At 46.1% G+C, this 24,039-nt stretch overlaps 1 protein-coding gene across 5 annotated transcripts in view; it reads right to left on the bottom strand.

The window, feature by feature from the left end:
* The window catches only part of RPTOR (regulatory associated protein of MTOR complex 1), a 415,958-nt gene that overhangs the window by 301,796 nt on the left and 90,123 nt on the right, over nt 1-24,039 (bottom strand). For 4 of the 5 annotated variants that reach the window (XM_024235062.3, XM_024235063.3, XM_054535892.2 and 1 more), the window contains exon 3: nt 15,545-15,627. The exons of the other annotated variant lie outside the window; for it this stretch is intronic. In XM_024235062.3, the coding sequence (XP_024090830.1) occupies nt 15,545-15,627 (83 nt within the window). The remainder of the gene's footprint in view (nt 1-15,544; nt 15,628-24,039) is intronic. 5 annotated transcript variants of the gene reach the window in all.

Here is a 24,039-nt window from a genome sequence, read left to right as displayed (position 1 = left end):
CTCCAACTGAAAAAAATAAATAAATAAAAATAAAAATTAGCCAGGTGTGGTGTCGCATACCTGTAGTCCCAGCTACTCAGGAGGCTGAGGTGAGAGGATCACTTGAGCCCAGGAGGTCGAGGCTGCGGTGATCCGTGATCACACCACTGCACTCCAACCTGGGTGACACAGCGAGATCCTGTCTCAAAAGAAAAAAACCAGCCACAAAAACTGGCTAAGGTATTCTTAACCCTTCTTGGATTCAGATCAGAAGCCCACTCTTCTGAGCCCACTTCCCCCTCGGAGCCATGGAGCCTACATTTCGCCCAGGGTCACCCTGTGTTCATGAGTGCAGCTCTTCCCTCTCCTAACAGCGCCCTGAGGCAATCTCTCGGGGACCACTCATGGGCTCCAGCCTGCTGGACGTGATGCTGCTACCACCATTCCACAGTCGGGACTCAGATTCCCTCCACGGGTGAGCCTTGTGGCTCTCGGCACAAACACTGGCCTCTGTCTAGTCATGCCCTCAAGTCCACACTGTGCTGACAGCAACAGCTGAGTCCAGGCCATCAGCAGCAGTCAGACCGATGGCAACACACACCCCCCATTTCAAAGATGTTGATGTAAGGAGGGCTAGAACTGAAAGCTGATGTGTACAAGAAAAGAGATAACAAGGTGGAAATTTTCACCAGAAAACTGGAATTGATAAAGAATCTAATGGAAATCATAGAATGGAAAAATACAATGGAATCAAGAATTTGGTAGGTTGGCTAAACAGCAGACCGTGCCCAGCAGCAAAGGAGAGGATCAGTGACCTACAGCAAGAAAAAAACTTGGAACAGAATGTGAGAAATGTACAGGACATGGTGAAAAGGTCTAACCTATTCTAATGATCAGCAGGAGAGGAGACAGAATGGCAGAGAACCAGTGTCTTAAGTGATAGTACCGAGAAACATCAAGCCACAGGTTCAAGGAGCACCAAAAAGCATACATATGAAGTAGTCCACAGCTAAGAACATCTCCGTAAAGTAATACAAACCAAATAAGCTGGACAGGGGGATGCGTGGAGGGAACCTTCAAAGGACCAACATTAAGACTTACAGTCAGCGTGACGTGTTAACAGAAAGGAGATGAAGGGAAAAACACCTTTAAACTTAAAAAAAAAAGTTGACATAGAATTCTACGCACAGCAAAAATATCCTTCAAAAATGAAATAGAGGTAAAATACGCAGAAACTAAATTGTTGTTGGTAGCCTCACCCTAAAAGAAATATTAAAGGATGTTTTTGAGGTTGAAGAAACATGACCCCGAACAGAAGGACACAAATGCAGGAAAGAATAAAGAACATTAAAAAGGGTAAAGAAGCAGATAAATCTAAATAAATATTGACTGTATACTGTGGGGCTTAAAATCCACTTAGAAACTCCAACCCATGATGGTGACACCATGCAAAGTAAAGGGGGGTAAAGGTAGGAGGGTTAAATGCATCAAGATTCTTGCACTGTCTGGCCAAGTGGTAGAAGTGCTAACTTCAACACTTCTCACAGTAAGGGTATGTCGTAATTTACTAGGGTTACCACCAAACAAATATGTAGCTTATGTATTCTCTGATACATCACTAATAGAAGGAGAAAATGGAATAATTTTTTAAACTCCTTAATACAAAAGAAATCAAGAAAAGAGAAAAAATAACAGGTGAGACAAAACTGAAATAAACAGGAGGGTGGTGGATTTAACCCCAGATACACAGTGTATCAATAACTACATTAAATGTAAATGGACTAAATATTCCAACTAAAAGATTAAAAACTCCCCTATCCGGTAAATAAATGCCCCAGTAAGTCAGCCCTCCCCTGGGAATCTACAGTCCTGGCTGCATCTCCAAACAGGGCAAACTGGAGGCAGAGTAGCCACTCGACAGAAGCAGCCAAAGGTCACCCAGTAAACTAAGAGCTGGTTAGTAGTATCACTGCTGCATTGCTTAGCCTTTATGTATTCAGTGAGTGCTTTGGGAATATGAAAGCAACATATTCACACTGAGAAACAGCCTTGTGAAAAAAATGAAGGAGATTTAAAAAAAAAAAAAAAAAAGGAAGTCAGCTGGTTACTTTGGCTATCAAAAGCTAAGACCTAACAGACCAAGACAGGAGTCAAAGGCATGAAAAAGATCAGGTTATAAGATCCTAAAAATCTTGATTCCCTCTCCACTCAGCAGGGAGAGGTGCTGGCTGTCACCCTAACTACACTCTCCAAGGTTTACCTTGCAAAGCTGGAGCCTGCTCTTTTCTGGAGCTTGCTTCTGCCATCAGTGTAGACTCCAAGTCCCCAGGTCCAAACCCCTCCCTAACAAGGGCCCAATAAAGACCCACTGAAATCACATTCTGATCCCTAGTCACTCTGTTCTTTTTTCTCCCTCAGTTTAAAAGTAAAGAATTTCTATCAGCTGAATGAATAGTAATATATTCAAATTTAAACAAGCAAGAACAGGGCTGTGAAAACAAAGAGACTTCTATTCTTCAAATGACGAAACGCTGAGAAATTGGATTAAAATGCCCATGATAATTTAGCTGTTTTAATACTTTATGCTGGTAAACAAAGGCAAAGGAAACAGCCCTGGGCAGAGCCCCTCCTGCTTGCTCTCCCACCACTATGGGCAGTGTCCCCACGGCTCCCTCCCAGTCAATACAAGTGTTCCGGACAGAGGAACTAGCCATCCCTGAAACAGCTCTGTCAACTAGAGGGCGATTAACACTTGCCCCTTCGATGTGAGCACTCACGTGGGCCCCATGCAAAGGCTGGTTTCCAGCTCATCATGTGACACGCATGGCACAGAAACAAATGAGACGGACAGAAGTAAAGAAATACAGACAAATGTCACAACCCAAAGGCAAAAGTCCCAAGTGGCTCCTTCTGCCTCACAGTCCCCTTCCTACTCTGAGATGACACATGGTGAATAGGTATTTTAAATTAGTTGCCTATTATTAAAGTAAAAAATAATCATGGTTTTAAAACAGAAGGCATATAGAAGGGTTTTGTGTAAAAAGGTGAAAGTCCCATTCTGCATCTGCCCCAAGTCACGGTGACAAATGTTCTGTGCTTTGCCTCATTTGTGGTACCGTTGCCCCTTAGAATCAAATTTTATTCTGGAGTTAGATTCTGAAGTCAGTACAGACCTGATTCAAAATGTATTCTGAGGCCAGGCGTGGTGACTCACACCTGTAATCCCAGCACTTTGGGAGGCCAAGGCGGGTGGCTCACCTACAAGGAGTTTGAGACCAGCCTGACCAACATGGTGAAACTCCGTCTCTGCTAAAAATACAGAAATTAGCTGGGTGTGGTGGCACATGCCTGTAATCGCAGCTACTGGGGAGGCTGAGGCAGGAGAATCGCTTCAACCTGGGAGGCGGAAGTTGCAGTGAGCCGAGATTGCGCTACTGCATCCCAGCCTGGGTGACAGAGCGAGACTCCGTCTTAAAGAAAAAAAAATGTATTTTGACCCAATATGCTGCTTTCAAAACTAGAATCAGTCAACACAGCAAGACACCAAGAGGCGAAGGAAAATGAGAACGACTAAGGAAGCCACAGGCTGATGTCTCCCTTCCGTGTTTCCTCTAAGGCATCTGAGTGAGTGGGGGAGGGGCAGATCCACTGACTTGCCCTCCATCTATCTATGGATCTACCCACCCATGTACACATATGCCACACCCACCTACACACATTACACATGACAAGCAGGAATGGCTGACTCCATCAGTCATATGTGCATACACTAGAACTGTTGAATACATTTTCTTCTTTTGCATTTTAAATTTGATGTATTTTAAGCTGGGCACTGTGGCTCACACCTGTAGTCCTAGATACTCCTGAGGCTGAGGCAGGAGGATCACTTCAGCCCAGGAATTAGAGGTTAGTGAGCCATGATCACACCACTGCACTCCAGCCTGAGTGACAAAGCAAGACACCACCTTTACAAAAAAAAAAAAAAAAAAATTAAAAATTAGCTGGGCATAGTGGCACACATCTGTAGTTCTAGCTACTCGAAAGGATATGGCAAGAGGACAGCGTGAGCCCAGGAGGTTGAGGCTGCAGTAAGCTATGATTGCATCACTGAACTCTAGCCTGGGCAACAGAGCAAGACCCCTCTAAAAATATAAAAACAAATAAATAAAAATAAATTTAAAAAATATATATGGCTCATACCTATAATCCCAGCACTTTGGGAGGCCGAGGCAGGCAGATCACTTGAGGTCAGGAGTTTGAGGCCAGCCTGGCCAACATAGTGAAACCCTGTCTCCACTAAAAATACAAAAATTAGCCAGGTGTGGTGGCACGTGCCTATAGTCCCAGCTACTCGGGAGGCTGGGGCAGGAGAATCGCTTGAGCCCAGGAGGTGGAGGCTGCAGTGAGCCAACATCACGCCACTGCGCTCCAGCCTGGGTGACAGAGCAAGGCTCTGTCTCTAAATTAATAAATAAATAAACTATGTTTTAGATATCTTGCCATAACAGAAATAAGTCTTAAATAATTCTGTGTTCTTTCCAAGTTTGAAATCCTTCAGAGGGAGGAGGATTAGAAGAGGAATGGTTTGGTAACTTTCTCTTTCTTCTATGTTTATCCATTTATTTTTCTTTACTATCTTTTCTGAGGTCAATTATGGTCATTTATGTTTTCCTAGAAAATTATGCATTGCATACAAGTTTTCCAATTTATCTGCAAAGTTTTGCAAAGTACTCTTTTATGACTCTTGATTTCCTCAAATCTTGAGTTAATTCTCCCTGATTATCTGTGCCTTCTTCTTGGATTTTATTGGAATTTAGCTAAGATTTTTGTTTATAAAAACAAAACTTATAATTAAAAATTCTACACAAAGATGACTTGACTTTAGGGCATGTTCCTGTCCGGGGTAAGCAGCGTGTTGATTAAGGAGCCTGCCACACACGCAGCCCTTTAGAAGAGACCCTTCCTTATACAAGCCGTGGGTAATCCTCCTGGTTCTGCTGTGCGCTTTAAATCCTGCCACCCAGCCCTCCAGTCACAGGTGATTATAGAGGGCAGCCTCCCTCCCTCAGAACCAACCCACAGATGGGCCAGTTACACGGAGGACTGCATGAAGCTAAGCGGAGCTGATCGGCCTCTCTGGGTTGGGAAGGCAGTGGACTGCGCTCAGTCTTCCACATGCTGGGCCGAGAGCCCACCGAGGGGAGCACCCTCACCACAGCCTGTGCAGCCCTCACCTGGGAGGGGTCTTTCCCGATTTCTGCCTCCATGACTCCTCTGTTGTGCCAGCACCTGCATCAGTGGTCCTCAGGCATGCCCCCAGTTTTCTGTGTTTCAGACCCCACAGGGTGGGGGAATCTCCTTCTACTGTAGCCCAAAGTGAGGGCGTGACCCCCTGGCCTAGGGGCCACCATCACAGGGCACTGGATTTAGTGCACCCTCTCTCTCCTCTTGCTGGAAGTAAACGGCACCACCTAAGCCTGGCATCTGGCATCTGTTGTCAGGGACTTTGAACCACACACTCCCTTGCCCCTGGGAGGCACTTGTCTGTCTTTTAACACTGGCCGTACAGCCTGGCCATCCAGGGAAGCATCAAACACTCTTGTGGGGGAAATTTAATCTCAAAAATCCAGTGACACAATGCAGTGGACAGAGAGCTGAAGCTGAAGCAACAGAGGAAAGGTCAGGAGGTGGTTTAGGACCAGTGACCACTAGGATGTGAGCACAGCTGGCTCCTGTGGGGACCCCTGGGCCCAAGCAGATGGAGTCCCATCAAAGATGACTACATCAGAAAGGAAGGACCCAGCCCTCATGCACAGGGAGGGGAAGGAACGTCCTGCAGCGTAACTGCTGAATGGGGAGCAGAGACCCACAGGGCCGCAGCACGGTGGAGACCGGGCACTGGTGTGGACACACACCGCCCCTCCTGCCAAGCTCCCAGTCCACCATGAGCCTCCAAGCAGCACCCAGACTTCACAGAGGCCCAGCTCCTCGGCCATTCTGCCTGCACTCACCCCGACAGGAGCTTTCTCCCAACATACACTCCAGGTGGAGAGACCACAGCTCTAAGAAAACCAAAAGACTCCTAACAAAAACACACAGGAATCTTAAGGGATTGGTATTAAATTATACAGTATGTATATGATCAGTACAGTCAATAGTCATAGAACCTCTTTTCTTTTTTTAATTAGAGACAAGGTCTCCAACTCCTGAGCTCAAAGGATCCTCCTGTCTTGGCCTCCCATGGGCATAAGCCACGGTGCCTGGCTGAACCTCTTAATAGTATTATGAAACCAATCTATCAAGACAAAGGCTCTTTTAAGAATTAAATGTTACCATGAGGCTCTCAGCAGACACCACACATATTATTTGGAAAGGAAACAAGTCCTCACAACAGAAATTATACCTTATTCAACTCAAAAGTCTCCATTTTGAACTCATAGAACTCAACAATAAAGACAAACAACCCAACTAAAAAATGGACAAAGGACTTGAATAGAGACTCCTCCAAATGGCCAATAAGCACATGAAAAGATGGGCAACATCACTAATCACCAGGGAAATGAAAACCAAAACCACGACGAGATTCCACTTCATACCCACTAGGACTATCATAATAATAACAATGTAAGAATACAGAAAGTGACAAATGTTGGCCAGGATGTGGAGAGATTGGAGCCCTCATACACTGCTAGTAGACATGGAGAAATAGTACAGCCACTGTGGAAAATAGATTGGGAGTGCCTCAGGGAGGTAAAATACAGGGTCACCATATGACCCAGCAATCCCACTAGTGGGCAGAGGCCCACACAAACACTAGTATGCACATATTCATAGCGGCATTATTCAAATAGCTAAAAGGTGGAAACCATGCAAGTGTCCATCAACAGATGAACTCATAAAATAGAAATGTAGAATAGCCATACAATGGAATGTTTTTCAGCTATAAAAAGGGTTGAGACTGAAGCAGGATGATCACTAGAAGCCAGGGGTTCAAGACCAGCCTGAGCAATAAAGCGAGACCCTATCTCTACACATGCACACACAAGAAGGATTAAATTACTGATACATGCAATAGCATGGAGGAATCTTGAAAACATTCCAGATGCTAAGTGAAAGAGCCCAGACGCAAAAGGCCACATACTGTATGGCTCCATTTGTGTGGAGTACCTAGAACAGGCATCTCCAGAGACAGAAGGCAGGCTGGTGACTGCTCAGGCCTGGGGGAGGGAAAATGACTGCTGATGGGTTTTCAGTTTCCCTTTGGGGTAAGAAAAGTGTTCTGGAACTAGACAGTTATGACAGTTATGACAGTTGCACAAGATTGCAAAGATGTTGAAAGCCAATTGAGTTGTACACTTTTTTTTTTTTTTTTTTTTTTTTAAGATGGAGTCTCGCTCTGTCGCCCCAGGCTGGAGTGCAGTGGCGCGATCTCGGCTCACTGCAAGCTCCACCTCCCGGGTTCACGCCATTCTCCTGCCTCAGCCTCCTGAGTAGCTGGGACTACAGGTGCCCGCCACTGCGCCCAGCTAATTTTTTGTATTTTTTAGTAGAGACGGGGTTTCACCATGGTCTCGATCTCCTGACCTCATGATCCACCCGCCTCGGCCTCCCAAAGTGCTGGGATTATAGGCGTGAGCCACCACACCTGGCCATTTTTTTAATATTTTTAGTAGAGACAAGGTTTCACCATGTTGGCCAGGCTGGTCTCCAACTCTTGACCTCAGGTGATCTGCCCACCTCGGCCTCCCAAAGTACTGGGATTACAGGTGCAAGCCACTGCGCCCAGCCGAGTTGTACACTTTAAGATGGTGAACTTGACGTTATGTGCTTTTTACGTCCATTTTTTAAAAACCTCCATTATGTGTCACACCAACAAGTAAATCGCGGACATTTGGGAGGGAGCAGTCCAGAAGCCCCTGTGAACACCCAAATTCATGAACACCACTGTGACATATGGTTTCCCCTGCAAAATGAAATCAAGTACCGCAGACACTTTGAAGTGGCCGTCCCCCTCCAATCTGTTATTGATCGTTTCCCCCTTGATCAGCACTTTCCAATTTGGCTGGAGCAGGATTTTACAACTCTTCCTAGTTGCATATGGCGAGCATACGGTGGGTTCCTCATCGTCACCTCCAAATTTAGCTTTCCATTCTTTAACACATCATCACACCTTCCACTTTCTGACTTAGAAGCAGCACTTCCATCCCTCGCCTGGCACCTGCCTGTCCTTCAGAGCCATCTCTGCATCGCTCTGTATCACAGTCCCCAAGTTAACTCAGGAAACACACATGGCACGTGAGATCTGTGAAACGACAACAGCTGAGCTACAGTTTTAGTCCCCAGCCTGATGGCGGGGGTCCTCATTTGCAATTTGTCACACACACAGACAACTCCCTTGTTAAAGGGAACATGATGATGAGAGATAACATCCTCGAGAGGCCTGTTAAGGACAGAGTTAAGCCCCTATTTCTCTCTAAAAATATTACACTTCAAGTAGGTCAATTAATAGAGGAGAGTCAGGAATGCAGTTATCCCGGCAAGAGGATAAAACCGGAGATAAGGCAGGATGGGAGGGGCTTAAGGCAGCAAGACCCCTGGGCAGAATGTTCTGGGAGGGGCCTCCACCACCCCAATCATGAGGGAGAGGAAGGGAGAAGGGACAGAAAGGGATGGGAAGTAAGGATCTGATGACCAACCAACATGGCCTCCCTGGTGCAAATGCTTTACATACTCTTATTCTGTCCATTAACTCTCATTTGCATGTACAAATCTTAAAAGTTTAAATAGTAACTTGTCCAGAGTTACATTTCTAAGAAGTGGCAAAGCCAGAACTAAACCAGTTCACATTCTTTCCACAGTTAAGCTCTCCCCACCCCACCCCTCAGTGCACTGGTAGAAAGGAAACCACATTTCCCGGGGAGCTCCCCTACCAGTGAGAGGGGCGCTCCCGCCCAGGAAGGGAAGGAGCAGTGAGCCCCGCACAACTCTGCGGACCTACGAGGCAGAAGGGAGGAGGCGGACTTCACCAATCCTCCCTGGGCAGTGTTTAAACGGGCTGCAGCCCATGCTGCAACCCACTCTAGTCAACACGCGTGCTCTTCAATCCCAAATGCGCTCTCTAGTGAATCCCCTCGGTGGCCTCGGAGAGCAAGAGTCCAACACAGGGCCGGCCAGCAGGGGCCCCCTCCAGGACCAGCTCTAATGGACTGAAACCCTGAGGGGTCTAGTCACAACAGGCTGCCATTCTCCAGGCGGCTGCAGAACGATGCCTTTCTTTCATTCTTCTTTCTGTAATGTGTTTGGTGTGCCTAAAAGAATTTATAGGTCACGTCACTAAGGTACTCGGAGGGATGGCAGTGGGTGACAACACCTTTATGCTCTGGTGCAATTGGTCTAAAGAGTCCAGAATAAACTGCTTTGCATAATCTAAGCTCGCTTCCAGGAAGCTACTTCCAATACCACGGCCTCTGGGGACAGGGCAAGGCAGGAAGTGCGTGGGCAGGGCTGACTACGAAGGCTTCTGGCTGAAGAGCATGAATCAGAATTCTCACTGAACACGGCACGCACGTGGAAAAGCTGTCAGGCGAGAAGCGCTAGAAAGGAGGGAAGACGAAGTGGGAGAGCACTGCTGAGGCCAAGGCAAAAATATAAGTAAAACGTTGGTCATAGGAACAGTTCTTAACTTTCTGGGCAGTAAGCAGTTAAGTGAAACCATCAAAACACAACAGTTAACCCCAAGACAACCAGAAGATACTGTCTGTACCGTCCTGCAAATGTAACGAGTACACAGGCAAAGTTCTTGAATTATGCAAGCTGTGAGCCATCCACCCACAGTTCTGCCTTTGCCCATGAGTCCTCACTGGCAGCTTGTCACAGAAACTCAAGGTGGATGAAGCCCAACCTTAGGACCCACAGAGAAGGAAGTCAGGTGAATGTGGGCAGGAAGAGGGGGGGCTGGCGGCAGAGCAGACAGCAAGACGGGGATGGATGATGGAATGGTAATGGCATCAGGGCAGCATGCCAGGGGATGCTGCCAATCGCAATTATAGGGCCATTTTCACCAGCTGAACTGGACTGTCAATTTGGAACTAATGTCGCAACGTGAATGCCCCAAGCAGGAGTCACTGCGAGTAACAGTCCACCTTGGGCTGTTCCACAAATAGCTTTGGAGCACCTCCAGGTGTGGAGTACTGTCCTAGGGCAACTTAGCTGCTTCTTCCCCGATTATCCACATCTGAGCCTGAAAATCCTAAGAAAAAGTAGAACCCACTGATTTATGGGTCTTGACTGCATCTGTATTAACCCATTTTCACGCTGCTGATAAAGACATACCCAAGACTGGGAAATTTACAAAAGAAAGAGGTTTAATAGACTTAATAGTTCCACATGGCTTTGGAGGCCTCACAATAATGGCGGAAGGCAAAGAGGCACAAGTCACATCTTACATGGATGGTGGCAGGCAAGAGAGAGCTCGTGCAGGGATTAAGACTCGTTCACTATGGACAACAGCACAGGAAAGACCCGCCCCTATGATTGAATTACCTCCCACTGGGTTCCTCCTATGGCACATGGGAATTGTGGCAGTGACAATTCAAGATGAGATCTGGGTGGGGACACAGCCAAGCCATATCGGCATCCATCTATAAAATTCATTCCAAAACATTTGGGGGTGGGAGGCACAGGCAAGCGAGTGACTTGTGCTGATACCAATTGCTTTGCCCACAAAGCAGAGGCCTGTCTAATCATCCCAGGGGAAAGAAGACACGTGGCTCTTAGAAGCCATCCATGCAGGTGCTCCCCAAAGCCAACCTGGCTGCCTGACTAGGCGCCTCCCACCACACCTAGCAGTGTGAGCACTCAATACCAAGGGTTTCACAGTTTGTCACACATGGCCACATGACACTCCCCGTGAGGTGGACAGGTCAAGCAGCAGCTCCATTCAGAGACAAGGAGAAGACGCCTGGATTCCAATTATCCTCACTCCAAACCCCTAAACAACACGGAATTACACATAAACATTCAGTTCTGCAAATAACACTTGTGCCTAAAATCCATAAGACACACCTGTTAAGTAGAACCAAAACTGTCCACCACTGGCCTTCTCAACCCCCTTGCTCCCCAAACCCCCTCCTCCCAACAGGAGGTATAGTCATCAGCTTCGGTTCATTCAAAGCATCTCATAAAAGCATACAAACAACTCTATTATCAATACCACGGAAAGGATGATTGTCATTTACATTAAAATGCAATAACAATTTCTACCGGGCTAATGGACCAGATCTTGGGAGCTGTTTTGTTCTCTCCTTGAACACACTCTGCTTGGGGTTAGGCACTATAAAAAACATGTTTATCTAATGGTAAAAACCAACTTTCATCCCTTAACCACAAATTAACTGTGACACATCTGAGAAGCACGGTGAACTGAAGGGAAGCTGACATTCAAAATCTGTTCACTGTAATCCACAAACCAGGGCTGTGCGTGGATAACTACGAACTGTCAGCCACATGGAAACTGACTCAACCTGACCACTCAGCTCCCTGGAAGCCCCACGGCCGCCACACAGGACTTGCTGCCTTCACTACTCGCAGACCTGGACAAGACGAGAATGAGCTCCTACAACAACGTGGCTCCGTGACTGAGGAGCGCCTTCCGCCTCCTCCTCTAGACACACCTGCCCGACGGACGGACTCGGTCAGTGGAGGCACCGCCACGCTGTTTCATCTTCCTTAGTAAATGATAGATATTCCCATAGAAACTTATTTTTAAGGCACCAGAAGAATTAAAGCTCATCCCAAGTAAAGAGGTGTGGCCTCTGCTTCTGGTGTTGTCCACTCTCTCTGGGGAAAGAAGGACAGAGAGCGAGGCCCCTCCAGCTTGCCTTTTTCCACAGGCTCCAGCTCCTAACTTCCATCCTGTACTAAACTGCCAGTAGCCCCAATTTGTTAGAAAAATTCTCTAAAAAGATAAATTCTTCACTGTATGGTCCCAGCTTTATAATAATCTCCTACTCCCATTTCCCAATAAAACTTTCATTTGAGACTTATGATGGAATAAGTGAGGTTTTACTGCAGAATTTTCCACTGAAACAACGGTCGGCATTTTTCCTCCAATCTCTGGCAGAACACAAGTTTATACACCTACGAGGTAATAAGGCAAAGCCTTAAATTTAATCAGAAGAAACATTTCATCAGTGGCAAACTGATAAATTATTTAGAAAAGGGCTCAATGGGCCTAAGCAAGGAAATACGGGCCAGATAGTGGCTGGCAGCCTTCAGAAAAAAATATAATCACCATGGTTTCTCTCAATTCCTTTTGAACTGGAATCACCTATATCAAAAGCTAGAAAAATGAAGAAGAACAAGTCCAGGCGTTCCAGCACCAGCAAGGAAATCATCAGAGGCTTCCAGGCACCATTCTGGTGCAGCCGACAGGGGTTCCAGGGTTGGCTTTCTGCACCTCCTGGATGGATGCTACCGTTGAGGAAACAGGCATTTCCTACTCTGCTCCCATCCACGCCAGCGTGGAGGGAACGACTCCGACAAGCTTTAATGAAAATAATCTCATTTTCATTAAATGACCCAAGGTTTTCCACTCTTGCAATAAAGACACAGAGAAAAAGAAAACCAGATACATGGGCCTTTCCACTGAGGGTCTGGGAAATTTAATAATGCCCCCATTGTTTTAGTGCAGATGGCACATCAACCTCTCTTTATTACTGCAGAAACTCAAGAGCCCTGTAGAGTGCAATCAAGTGGTGTGTGTTTAGCCTTGCAATGTTTCAAAGGACCCTGATTTACAGTCAGGAACCAGGCCCCTTGCACACAAACATCTGAGTTTGCTAAGTGCCTCCTGTTTCATGCAAACTCTAGAAGGCAACATGAGGTCTGCCCCACACTGAGAGCCACGCTGTCTATGCCAGGCCTCCCTCCCTCTGTCCTGTAACCCACGGAAAGCTGTGAGGAGCAGTGTGCCACGCACACCAGGGCAGGTGCTATTATTACCCAGTGCATATGGCACAGCCCCACGCTCACACCAGAGAGCCGGTCAGAGGTATCCTGTGACATCCGCTACCTTAGGCTAATTTCTAAAATAGATGAGGCCCGCTCATGGATAGTAGCAGGAAATTTTTAAACATTTTTATTGTACTAAAAAAATGAATGCAATGGTGTTGGCATTCGAAAAGCAAATATTAGGTATCCATTGTTGTGGTTTTGCTTCCTGAATGGAGACAAAAGATCCCATTCTGTGTGCATGAACAGCTTCCTTCTAGGCTGCAGCGGATACTTCATTCCAGATTCCACTTTATAAACCAGCCCAGATGGGATCCCGCCTGCGCTGGTACCTTTTCCGAAGCATCCTGTAATCTTGACACATTCTCCATCTCACCAGCCCTTCAAACGATCTCTTACTCAGAAAATTATTTTGCACATCCATTCTTGAAATCTGGCCAACTTTAACGAATTTTCCCAGACTACAGATCATTCGGAGGACCGCACCCCTTTGCACCTGTGCTCGCTGTCCGAATACAACTGTACCACTGTCATGGGAAGGGAACCCTCCATCCTGTACTGAGTCTACACTGTCATCTTTCTGGCTGTCATCACTGACCTACATGTAAAGGTCGCCTTCCCTACATCATGATGCCTCTTCTCAATGCCATGGAGAGATCTGCTCCTAGACAGAAATTTAGATTAAAAATAACAGATGCCACTTTAGAAGATTCCATTTCCTGTCAGCTAGCATCAACTAGCTGATATCTACCAAGCGAAACTAATAATAAAGCCAGCAGTAAATCAACTCTCAGCACTCAAAAAAAAAAATTGTAAATCATAGCAAATGGAATACACATACAATATCTTGAAATATTAAACACATGTATTCTGAAAGGCTATATTTCCTTATCTAATAATTCTTGGAAAAGAAGAAACTAGTTATAATAGCAGAGACTCATTCTAGAAAGAACACAATTGGTAGATCTGAATTTATTGGGTTAATTTCTTTTTTAAACAAATGTATCTAGTAAAACGCAAAGGTACAAAGCCAAACCCAGGAGATGGCCAGAAGTAGCCAGAAAGGCATTCCTCTGAATTCCCATAGTGTTGGTTAATGACATGCCATATGCCAACACGGCCATGTCTTCTAATACTGCCACTCTGCCCCACACTGCTGTAAGCGCCCGTCTCACCACGCTGAGACCCAAGGATACCTTCAAAGTCTTCAAAGAAGCTATTATCTATGGAAAACACGAGGCATCTCGACTACATTTTCACAGGACTCCACCATCCAAATCTCTCTCCAGTCCTCATCCCATCCCCAAACGCACTGCGCTCTCAAGAAAAAGGCTACGGCATGTTTACATAAACCATCAAGAGGCAACCAATTTAAGAGAGGAAAAAGTCAAGCCATTAGGCATCAATCAAGAACCCATGAAGACACTGCCTTCTAAAGAACAAAAGTCTGCTGTTATTGACTTGACAAGTCGGCAATGCAAGCACAAAGGTACACCCTAAGACACAGAGCTGCTTCCTAACAATTAGCTCATGACTTGAAGCAACAGCAGAAATGACCTAAGGGCATTTTTAAAGGCAGGAAAAAATTCATTTTTGGCTGTTCTCTTACTCTGAGAATGTAAATAATGTATAAGGAATCTCTAAATCCCATATCATGTGGATAAATGATCCACAAATCAAAATTCCAACCAAATAAGAGTTCAAAAGGTTCCATAAATCATGTGTTTCCATGAGGCTTTCATCCAAAAGGGGAGAGTAAAACTCGCAGGAGATGCGCAGGTAAGGCACCTTCTCAACTTGCATTCTTCATTATCTCCTTTAGGTTAACTCGAGTCCATCTACCATGCAAAGCTGAATATAGGGCACTTCCATAAGTGCCCAGATTCTTAGGTTTTTATTAAATTTATTAAATCTCCAAACCAGTTAATAAGAAAGGCTAAAGGTCTTTGGGTGGATTACAAGTAACTTAAGATCTTAAAGGCAATTTGACACAGTTATATTCTAAGCCACTTTTCTTTAAACAAACAAAAAACTGTAAGATATAAGCAAAAAAAAAAACCCCACACACTAATTGGTAACTGGCTCCCTAAAAAGAACCTTATCTTTTGAATCAAAGACAAAGCATATAATAGGTGTTATCTTTTGAATGTTGGGTGTTTTTTTCTCAACTATGTGAAAACTGAAGACATGTGAAATAGTGTTAACTAGTTGAGGTTGCAGAAAAATTATTGAAAATACATTTCCTGAGAAAAATTAAAACCATGGTTAAGAGCGAAAAGTACTTTTTCTTTTCTAAAAATCTGGAACAAACTTAAGCAAAATAAGTTGGACTGTCCAATGCAAGACTCACAATAATGCGTATGCTGTCAAGACAACACAGCCACCAATAGCCAGCAGGCAGAACGCAGGCACACGAAACGCAGTGCGCAGGTGCCATGCCGCACAAGGGCAGGGTGTGCACAGAATTCTCACTTGGATCCAAAGAGTGTTGGAAACCAAGGAACTGGAGTTTCCCTGTAAGAAGGAAAGGGAAGAGCAAGTGAAGCACGCTTACCCTTGGCTGCCAGTTCTCGTACTGCTTCTGTAAATTTGCACCGATGGTTTCCAGAGCTTTCTGAGGACCCATCGACAGAGGATCTGAGGAAGCAATGGAAAAGAGAAAGTTCTTTACGTCTGCATTTCCTCCTCTGCTAGGCCTCTCTTCCACAGTTTCTCCTTATATAACGCACTTCAAAGTCACCTTTGACTAAAAGCAACACAACGCCTAAGTTAACCAGATTTACCGAACAGCTAAGGTGCTCAAACAAGCTGACACGCCATGAAAGCCAGTGTTTTAACATCATGGGCAAGTGAATGCTGTTATTCTACCCATGTTCATTTGTATTTCGGCACCTGCAGCTTTCCCACACTTGCACTGTTTTATTCTCAGGCTCCTGCTCAGGCTTTCTATGAGAAGGCAGCTCTGCAGTGACAGCATATGCTTCCTCCTGTTCAAACTATGGCTCTCATGGGTACAGGAAAAGGAGGAAGGAAAAAGACAAAGAAGTGATACTTTTTAATTAATTTTCATCTGCACTCAGTTTTCCCACAAAAAAATCCGTTTCACAAACATACATTCATGTCCAGGATTTACCCATTTATTTCAGGAGTGGGTTCCAGAGCAACTAACTCTAAATCAGCAGTTCTCAAACTTGTTTGGTCTCAGGACCCCTTTGCACTCTAAAACTACTGAAAACCTCAAAGAGCTTTGGTTTATGTTGTTGAATCTATCAGTATCTACTCTATGTGAAATTCAGCTAAGATTTTTTAAATATTTTTCTTCATTCATTTTAATAACAATAACAAACCCATTATATTTTAACATAAATATTTATTACAAAAATAACCATTTTTTCCAAAAAAGTTTAGTGAGAAGAGCAGCATTTTTGTATGTTTTTGCGAATTTCTGGAATATGTGGTTTGATCAAGGATGGGTGACTCTCATCCATTTTTGCATTCGCCTGTGGCAATTCATGGTTTCAGTGACTGCATAAGTGGAAACCCCTACCTCACACACATATCTATCATTAGAAAACAGAAGAGTATCTTAAAATGCTATTTTATATAATCATGACTCTTTTTGTTTGATACTACACCAAAAATTATCAAGTGGTAATTTCCTTCAGATTATATGAGATGTACTATCTGAAACCACATCAACGAACTTTTTGTATGCTATGACATTAAAATTCACTGCTCTTTGCTGCACCTTGAGTGGATTTTTTACCCATAGATTATTTTGTATCATCATGCATTGATCATTTGGAAAATATCGGCTCATGGAACTATACAGATCTTGTATATTTCATTCCCCAATATTTTTTTAAGAATCCACACTCATTAACATTACCATGATCTCATCAGAAATGTCTTAAGTACTAAGAAGTTAACAGGCTTGGCCAGGTGTGGTGGCTCACCACTGTAATCCCAGCACTTTGAGAGGCCAAGGTGGGTGGATCACCTGGGGTCAGGAGTTCGAGACCAGCCTGAGCAACATGGTGAAACTCCGTCTCTTCTAAAAACACAAAAATTAGCCGGGCGTGGTGGCAGGCGCCTGTAATCCCAGCAACTCAGGAGGCTGAGACAGGAGAATCACTTGAACCCTGGAGGCAGAGGTTGCAGTGAGCCAAAATCGCGCCACTGCACTCCAGCCTGGGCGACAGAGTGAGACTCCGTCTCAAAAACAACAACAACAACAACAAAAAAGAAGTTGCCAGGCTCATAGTGGTAGATATAAGGTTTCCAAATTTTATTTTTTTTATTTGAAATCTCAAATTTTATCAGTGGAAACAAACACTGTCAGTTGTTTTCCTTAATGTGACAGGCTCATGTCATTCATTTTCCAGAAAACATCTGCCAACGACTCCAGGTCTGTCTGTTGGGGGTAAAATGCTATCAAACAGCACCACATGCTACAGAGAAATGCTGCATGAAAGCAAGAGCCAATCAATTCAGGAAATTTTGTTACTGTCTTATTTTAATAAATTCCCATAGTCACCCCTACCTTCAGCAACCACCCCCCCCCATTAGTTGGTGGCCATCCACATGAGGCAGGACCCTCTGTCAACCAATTAAATGCTAAAAGATTACAACTCGCTAAGGCTCCAGTGATCATTAACATTTTTCAGTTTTTAAAATAAAGTGTGTATGTTCTTTTGGACACAATGCTACTGCACACTTCACAGACTACAGTACAGTGTAAACGTAACTTTTATATGCACTGGATACCAAAACGTTCATGTGGCTCACTTATTGCAGTCGAATAGAGCCAAACCCGCAGGATCTCCAAGAGCCACCTGTATAGTTTTGGGCACTATTTAATTTTTTTTTTTTTTAGCTATATGTATGTTACTCTGATAAAAAAATAAAAATAAAAATCATGACGTTAATAAGATTTTACAACTGGAAAGGGCCTTTGCCCATAGATAGGTCAAAGTCATCAAGGGCTTTTCAAAACAGAAATGCCAGGCTCTAACCTTCTGGAAATTCTGATTCAATGATTCTAATTCAATGGACACCTCTGCCTGAGAAAAGCTTGGTAAAAACCAGGTAATATCTAACTTCTCTGGAAGAATTGTGGTAAATTTGTTATAATCCATAATCTGTGACTTCAGAAATTACATGTTTCGTCTTCATTTCTCTCAGGAACAAAGTTCTAAGGTCTCAAAAAAATCACAGTGAACCAAATCAACTGTGCTGTGATCAGACCCACAAGATAGGATTGGATTGGGATCTGAAAAATGAAAAATAGGGGCCACAAAGTACATAAACAAGGCAAAGGAAAGCAAAAGACAGCTTTAACAAACAGATGCCAAAGAGCGGCCTTGCCACGTGCATGAGGAGGAAAAAAGTAAACGCACAGGGCTGGCTGGAAGGTGTTGAGTTCAGTCACCCCTACTTAACTGCAGCAACCAGCACGGTCGCGGCCCGCAGCTGTCATCTATGGTCAGAAAACTGCCCATGCATCACGACGGTCAGCGGTGGCTCACACTATGCATGCTCTCCAGTGAACCACAGACAGAGGAAGAAGGGAGGGAGTTCCCATTCAAAGAGTACCCCGTCCTTGGATTTCACCCCTTGGAAAGTCCAGGCCCTTCTCCCATCCCACCCTCTCCCCAGTGTTGGCAGGAGGCAGCCATTTCCCTGCATCCTTCACAACATCCTGCAGAGACAGGGGGGCCCTCGTTAGTAAAGGCAGCCCGGCAGGGGCCCCACTCTCCCTGCCCTGACTCAGGTCAGGACACCCGCCCACCCGGGAGGGGTGAAGCCACTGCCGGCTGCTCACCAGGCTGTGACCAGCTACATGGCGCTATAACCTCCTATCCACTGGGAATCCCTGTGGTCAGTTAATTGTATGGTTCCCTCCCAAGAATGGGGCAGTGGGTGGGAGAGCTGAAATGAGAAGCAGAGGAAGAGACGGGAAAGAATGAGGTCAAATAAAATGATGCATTTAGCATTTGATTAAGTATAATTTAAATAAACTAAAATTAAATTCCCCAATAGATATTATTGACAACAGTATCAGTCTGATGTGGGGTGAAGGGGACAGATCATAAATGTAAAATTGTAGTTGTGTCTTATGAAACATTTCTCTTCTAATTCCTTTATGAGTTTCTGTTTAAGGGGAATCTGGGAAAGAACTAATGAAACTTCTGCGGCGAGTGAGTGTGTGGGTAAATTGATGAATGAAATGGATGGGTAGGTGGATAGAAAAGGAGATGGTAAATGGTATTTGCTTAAAACTTTTAGCTCTTTATAAATTTTCCTATTTGCAAGATTTTCAGCATAACCCCTCTGAATTTCAAGACACTTAGAACTTTACACTGAAAGGAACTTGGTCCAACCCACCTCATGGGACAGAAGGGCAAGCTGAAATTTAAAGCAGTCGAATGACTTGTCCAAGGTTATTGATAGTGCTGGCATTCAGCCAACCTGAAAGGGTGCAGCTTTTTCTTTTTAAACCTCTCCATCTTCTTCCTATGTACCCAGTTTGATTACCCGTCCTATCCATTTCACCTTCCAAAGAGCTGGCACTCCACCATCCACTGCTAACGTGTTCACCCAATCTGCAGCCCTTCACGATGCTACTGAGACTCTCCCACCTCCCAGCTGGGTTCCTCAATCTGACCCAATGGCCCCAAAGAGTGGTGCCCCAGGCACAGACAGGGCCACCAATGACCTAGTCTTTCTCTTCTCAGTCCACCCTGAAGATAAGCGCAAGCTGACCCCCTCCCCTCAGAAGCCCACAGTGCCAGCTGTGTGCTCCATTTAGATGGAAAGCTGTCAAGAGTGGAGACCCAGCAGTGCGGCTGGGGGAGGGGGACCCAAAGGGGACAAGATAAGACTTCTGGGCCAATGGTCTTCTTGTTCCTTGATCTGGGGTCCATGGGTATGATCAGTTTAGGATACACTTGGGTTAGGTGCAGTTTCCTCTGTGTGCTATCCTTCAGTGAAAAGTTCGCACTGAAAGCCCCATCCAGCACTCACTGCTCAGAGAATCTTTGTAGTTGTTTGTACCTTGTATTTAGCAGACACTTAATAAACATTTGTTAATTGACATATTAACTGAGTGCTGCCTACTAGATGAAGTGCAAATTTCTCTGTGTGGTTTTCAAGGACTCTGCCACTCATTAGTTGTGTAGCCTTAAACAACTCATTTTTGACTGAGAAAATACATAATGGCAAAGGGGCTACTTTGAAATTAGAAATGATTTTTAATGAGTCTATATTTTCCTAACCATAATGCCATCCCTGTCTATTTTGTAATAATTAGTCCTGTATACAGTGAAGCGTGTGATCTTCCTCAGCTCAGGGGCAAAACTTGGAGCCACACAGCTGCAGGCATCCGGGGCAGGAAAGCTTTGGCTGGGACCCCCGGCCCTTGCAGTGCCTGTGGGGCTAGGACGGGAGCCGTACAGGAGCGATCTTTTACAGTCTGGCCCCGTTCTAACACTAGGCCTCACTCCTCACATAGCTACAAAATTACGTTCCTGTGTTGCCTATTGCTGTATTATACAAAAACCAAGAGCTAGACAGATTTTCAGCAGATATGAGGGGATGAACATGTCCTGTTTTAAAAAACTGTCCTCACTTTGGAAAGTAGATACAGGAGAGAGGCAGGTTCCAAGCAGTTAAACCTCTTCTTTCAGATTCCTCCAGAGGGGAAGCAGAGACACCACCTTGAGACACCAATGGAACTGGCAGAGAAAACAGTGTATTAAGCCTGGGCAACAAAATGAGACCCCGTCCCTACAAGAATTTTTTTTTTTAATTAATCAGCGTGTTGGTGCATGCCTGTGGTTCCAGCTACTCAGGAGGCTGAGGTGGGAGGATCACTTGAGTCCAGGAGGCAGAGGCTACAGTGAGCCATGATCACACCACTGCACTCCAGCCTGTGTGACTCCGTCTCAAAAAAAAAAAAAGAAAGAAAGAAAAGAAAACAGCATTTTAAACCATAAGCCCCAAAGAGCCAAGGTTTCAGCTGTGGGCACAGAGCTGTGCTGGAGCATAGGGCTGTGACTGGCCGTGGCAAACGGGTGCTACTGACCCCCCAGGCCCAAAGGGAGCCCAGCTGGTGTGCCAAAACCCAGCCCCTCAAACCTCAGAGTGTGGGCTCATGCTCTTCCTTCGGCTCTTTGCTCTTGCCTCCCACTGCCTGCCCTGACATCTCTACCGCAGCATTCTCTGGCCTTCCAGGCCGTTCAAGCTTGACCTCGTATTGGCCTCTGTTCTACTGCATGGATCCTAGTCTTACCTCCCCAGCTGTACTATCAGTCCCTTGAAAGCAAGAGCACAGCTTACAGTTCCTTGTATATAGCACTATGCTTAACATATACGTTTCCACCTAACCAATATCTGTTAACCAACTTGACTGGTCTATGAATCCCAAATGGTTGCAAGAATCAATGGCGACATCTGCGCAAGTGCTCTGTAAACCCACGAGTCGCCGCCAAGGGTGCTCACGACTATTTTCAGCTCATCTATCCAAGGTCTCTTAATGCTCACGTGTATGCATTAAGAAGAGAAAAACAAAGATAAGAGCCTCCCAAACGTTCCCTTGGGATGACAGAATTTCCACGCATCTGACAAACTTTTGGCATTCTCACCTCTTCTGATACACAGCTACCATTAGCTGGCACACAAAACCATTTCCGCTAAATGACACTCCCTGCTCAGCATGCAGCTCATCCGCACTCTGCTGCCACAGCAGAGTTCCCCAAGAGTGGGGCACACGCAGTTCTTCAGCAGGATTGTTTTTAGTATTACTGTTGTAGCATTTAATGTCGAGCCATAAAACAAAACAGCCTCTCCCCTGCTTCTCTGAAAAGTGACAAGTGTCACTTCTATGAACTAGAACAGCATCTTATTATCCAGAGGAGGGCGGAGCAGGGGTGGGAAAAGAGGTCTCGGCCGTCGGCAGGGGCAGGGCCGGAAATGCAGGCGCGTGCTGTGACCCCGTCTCGCCAGTTCCAGCACGCTCAGGACCTGGATCCCATTTCTCATGAGCTGACTCCACAGCCCCTGGCTTCATCTGGATGACCTAGCAGGGAAGCCATGCCGTCCACAGCCACACTGGTCATTGGCCCCTTGTTTGCTCACAGACATGACATCTGCTCTCCCTCAGCTCTGGAAGGAGTGCTGTCTTCCTGCGTGGTTCAGGCACACACAGTTACCCTTATTTTTCAAGCTTCTCAGACCCTTCTGAGATCAGCACAGACCACCTTCCGCTCCACCCCACCCTGCCCAAAAATGATCCCCATACTCAGGGTTCTACATAAAGCACAGGGGATTCACATACATTGCTACCTGACATATTGGATGTCTAATTTGTAAAACGAAATAAGCAGCACCGTGCATCTACTCCCAGAATCTGCTGGAGACCTTCAACCCTGAGTGAGCGGCTGTCCTGCAAGGCTGCACGCCCGGCAGTGGGACTCAGTGAGGTGTGTTCACTGCAGCCCTCTTTCGTAGTCAGCCCCACAGAAAGCAGCGGAAGAGGCACGGATTCAGGAAGCAGCTCATGCAGCACCTTGGCCCCTGCTCCCCATGCAGCACTGGGGCGTGTTGGGGAGGGATGTGGGCGATCTAGAGTGGGGGTACTGGGGCATGTTGCGGGGGTGTGGGCGATCTAGAGTGGGGGTACTGGGGCGTGTTGCGGGGGTGTGAGTGATCTGGAGTGGGGGGTACTGGGGCATGTTGCGGGGGTGTGGGTGATCTGGAGTGGGGATACTGGGGTGTGTTGGGGAGGGGTGTGGGTGATCTGGAGTGGGGGTACTGGGGTGTGTTGGGGAGGGGTGTGGGTGATCTGGAGTGGGGGTACTGGGGTGTGTTGGGGAGGGGTGTGGGTGATCTGGAGTGGGGGTACGGGGGCGTGTTGGGGAGGGGTGTGGGTGATCTAGAGTGGGGGTACTGGGGCATGTTTGGGGGGTGTGGGTGATCTGGAGTGGGGGTACTGGGACGTGTTGGGGAGGGGTGTGGGTGATCTGGAGTGGGGGTACTGAGGCGTGTTTGGGGAGGGGTGTGGGTGATCTGGAGTGGGGATACTGGGGCTAGTGCTATGTTCTGAATGTGTCTCCAAAAATGTACATGTTGGAACGGAAGCCCAATGTGGTAGTATGAAGAGATGGAGCCTTCAGGAGGCAATCGTGTTTCATAAAAGGGCTGGAGGGAACTAGACGCACACTTCTGCCTTTCTGTCCCTTTCACCGTGACAGCACACAGTGTTACAGCACCATCTTGGAAGATGGACAGGGCCCTCAAGAGACACCAGACCTGCCAGTGCCTTTATCTTAAGACTCCTCAGCCTCCAGAACTGTGTGAAATACATTTCTGTTGTTTGTAAATTACCCAGTCTCGGGTATTCTGTTACAGCAGCAACAACAGACTAAGACAGTGTTGCAGGGGTCGGGATGTTTGAGGCACCGTGACGTAGGGGTCGGGGTATTTGAGGTGTTGTGATGTTGGGGTAGAAGTAGGGATTGGAGTTGGGGCAGGGGAGGTAAGGACCAGTCTCTGCACCAAACCGGGTCTCTGCTCCCAGTTAATTCCCCCTGCCTGCCATGAGGCACACGGCATCACTAGCTCCACTCAGTTAATTCCCCCTGCCTGCCATGAGGCACACGGCATCACTAGCTCCACTCAGTTAATTCCCCCTGCCTGCCATGAGGCACACGGCATCACTAGCTCCACTCAGTTAATTCCCCCTGCCTGCCATGAGGCACACGGCATCACTAGCTCCACTCAGTTAATTCCCCTCCCTGCCATGAGGCACACGGCATCACTAGCTCCACTCAGTTAATCCCCCTCCCTGCCATGAGGCACACGGCATCACTAGCTCCACTCAGTTAATTCCCCCTCCCTGCCATGAGGCACACGGCATCACTAGCTCCACTCAGTTAATTCCCCCTGCCTGCCATGAGGCACACGGCATCACTAGCTCCACTCAGTTAATCCCCCTGCCTGCCATGAGGCACACGGCATCACTAGCTCCACTCAGTTAATTCCCCCTGC

This window comes from Pongo abelii, chromosome 19, assembly GCF_028885655.2.
Source record: "Pongo abelii isolate AG06213 chromosome 19, NHGRI_mPonAbe1-v2.0_pri, whole genome shotgun sequence".
NCBI lineage: Eukaryota > Metazoa > Chordata > Mammalia > Primates > Hominidae > Pongo > Pongo abelii.
This window is presented reverse-complemented; position numbering and strand designations above follow the sequence as displayed.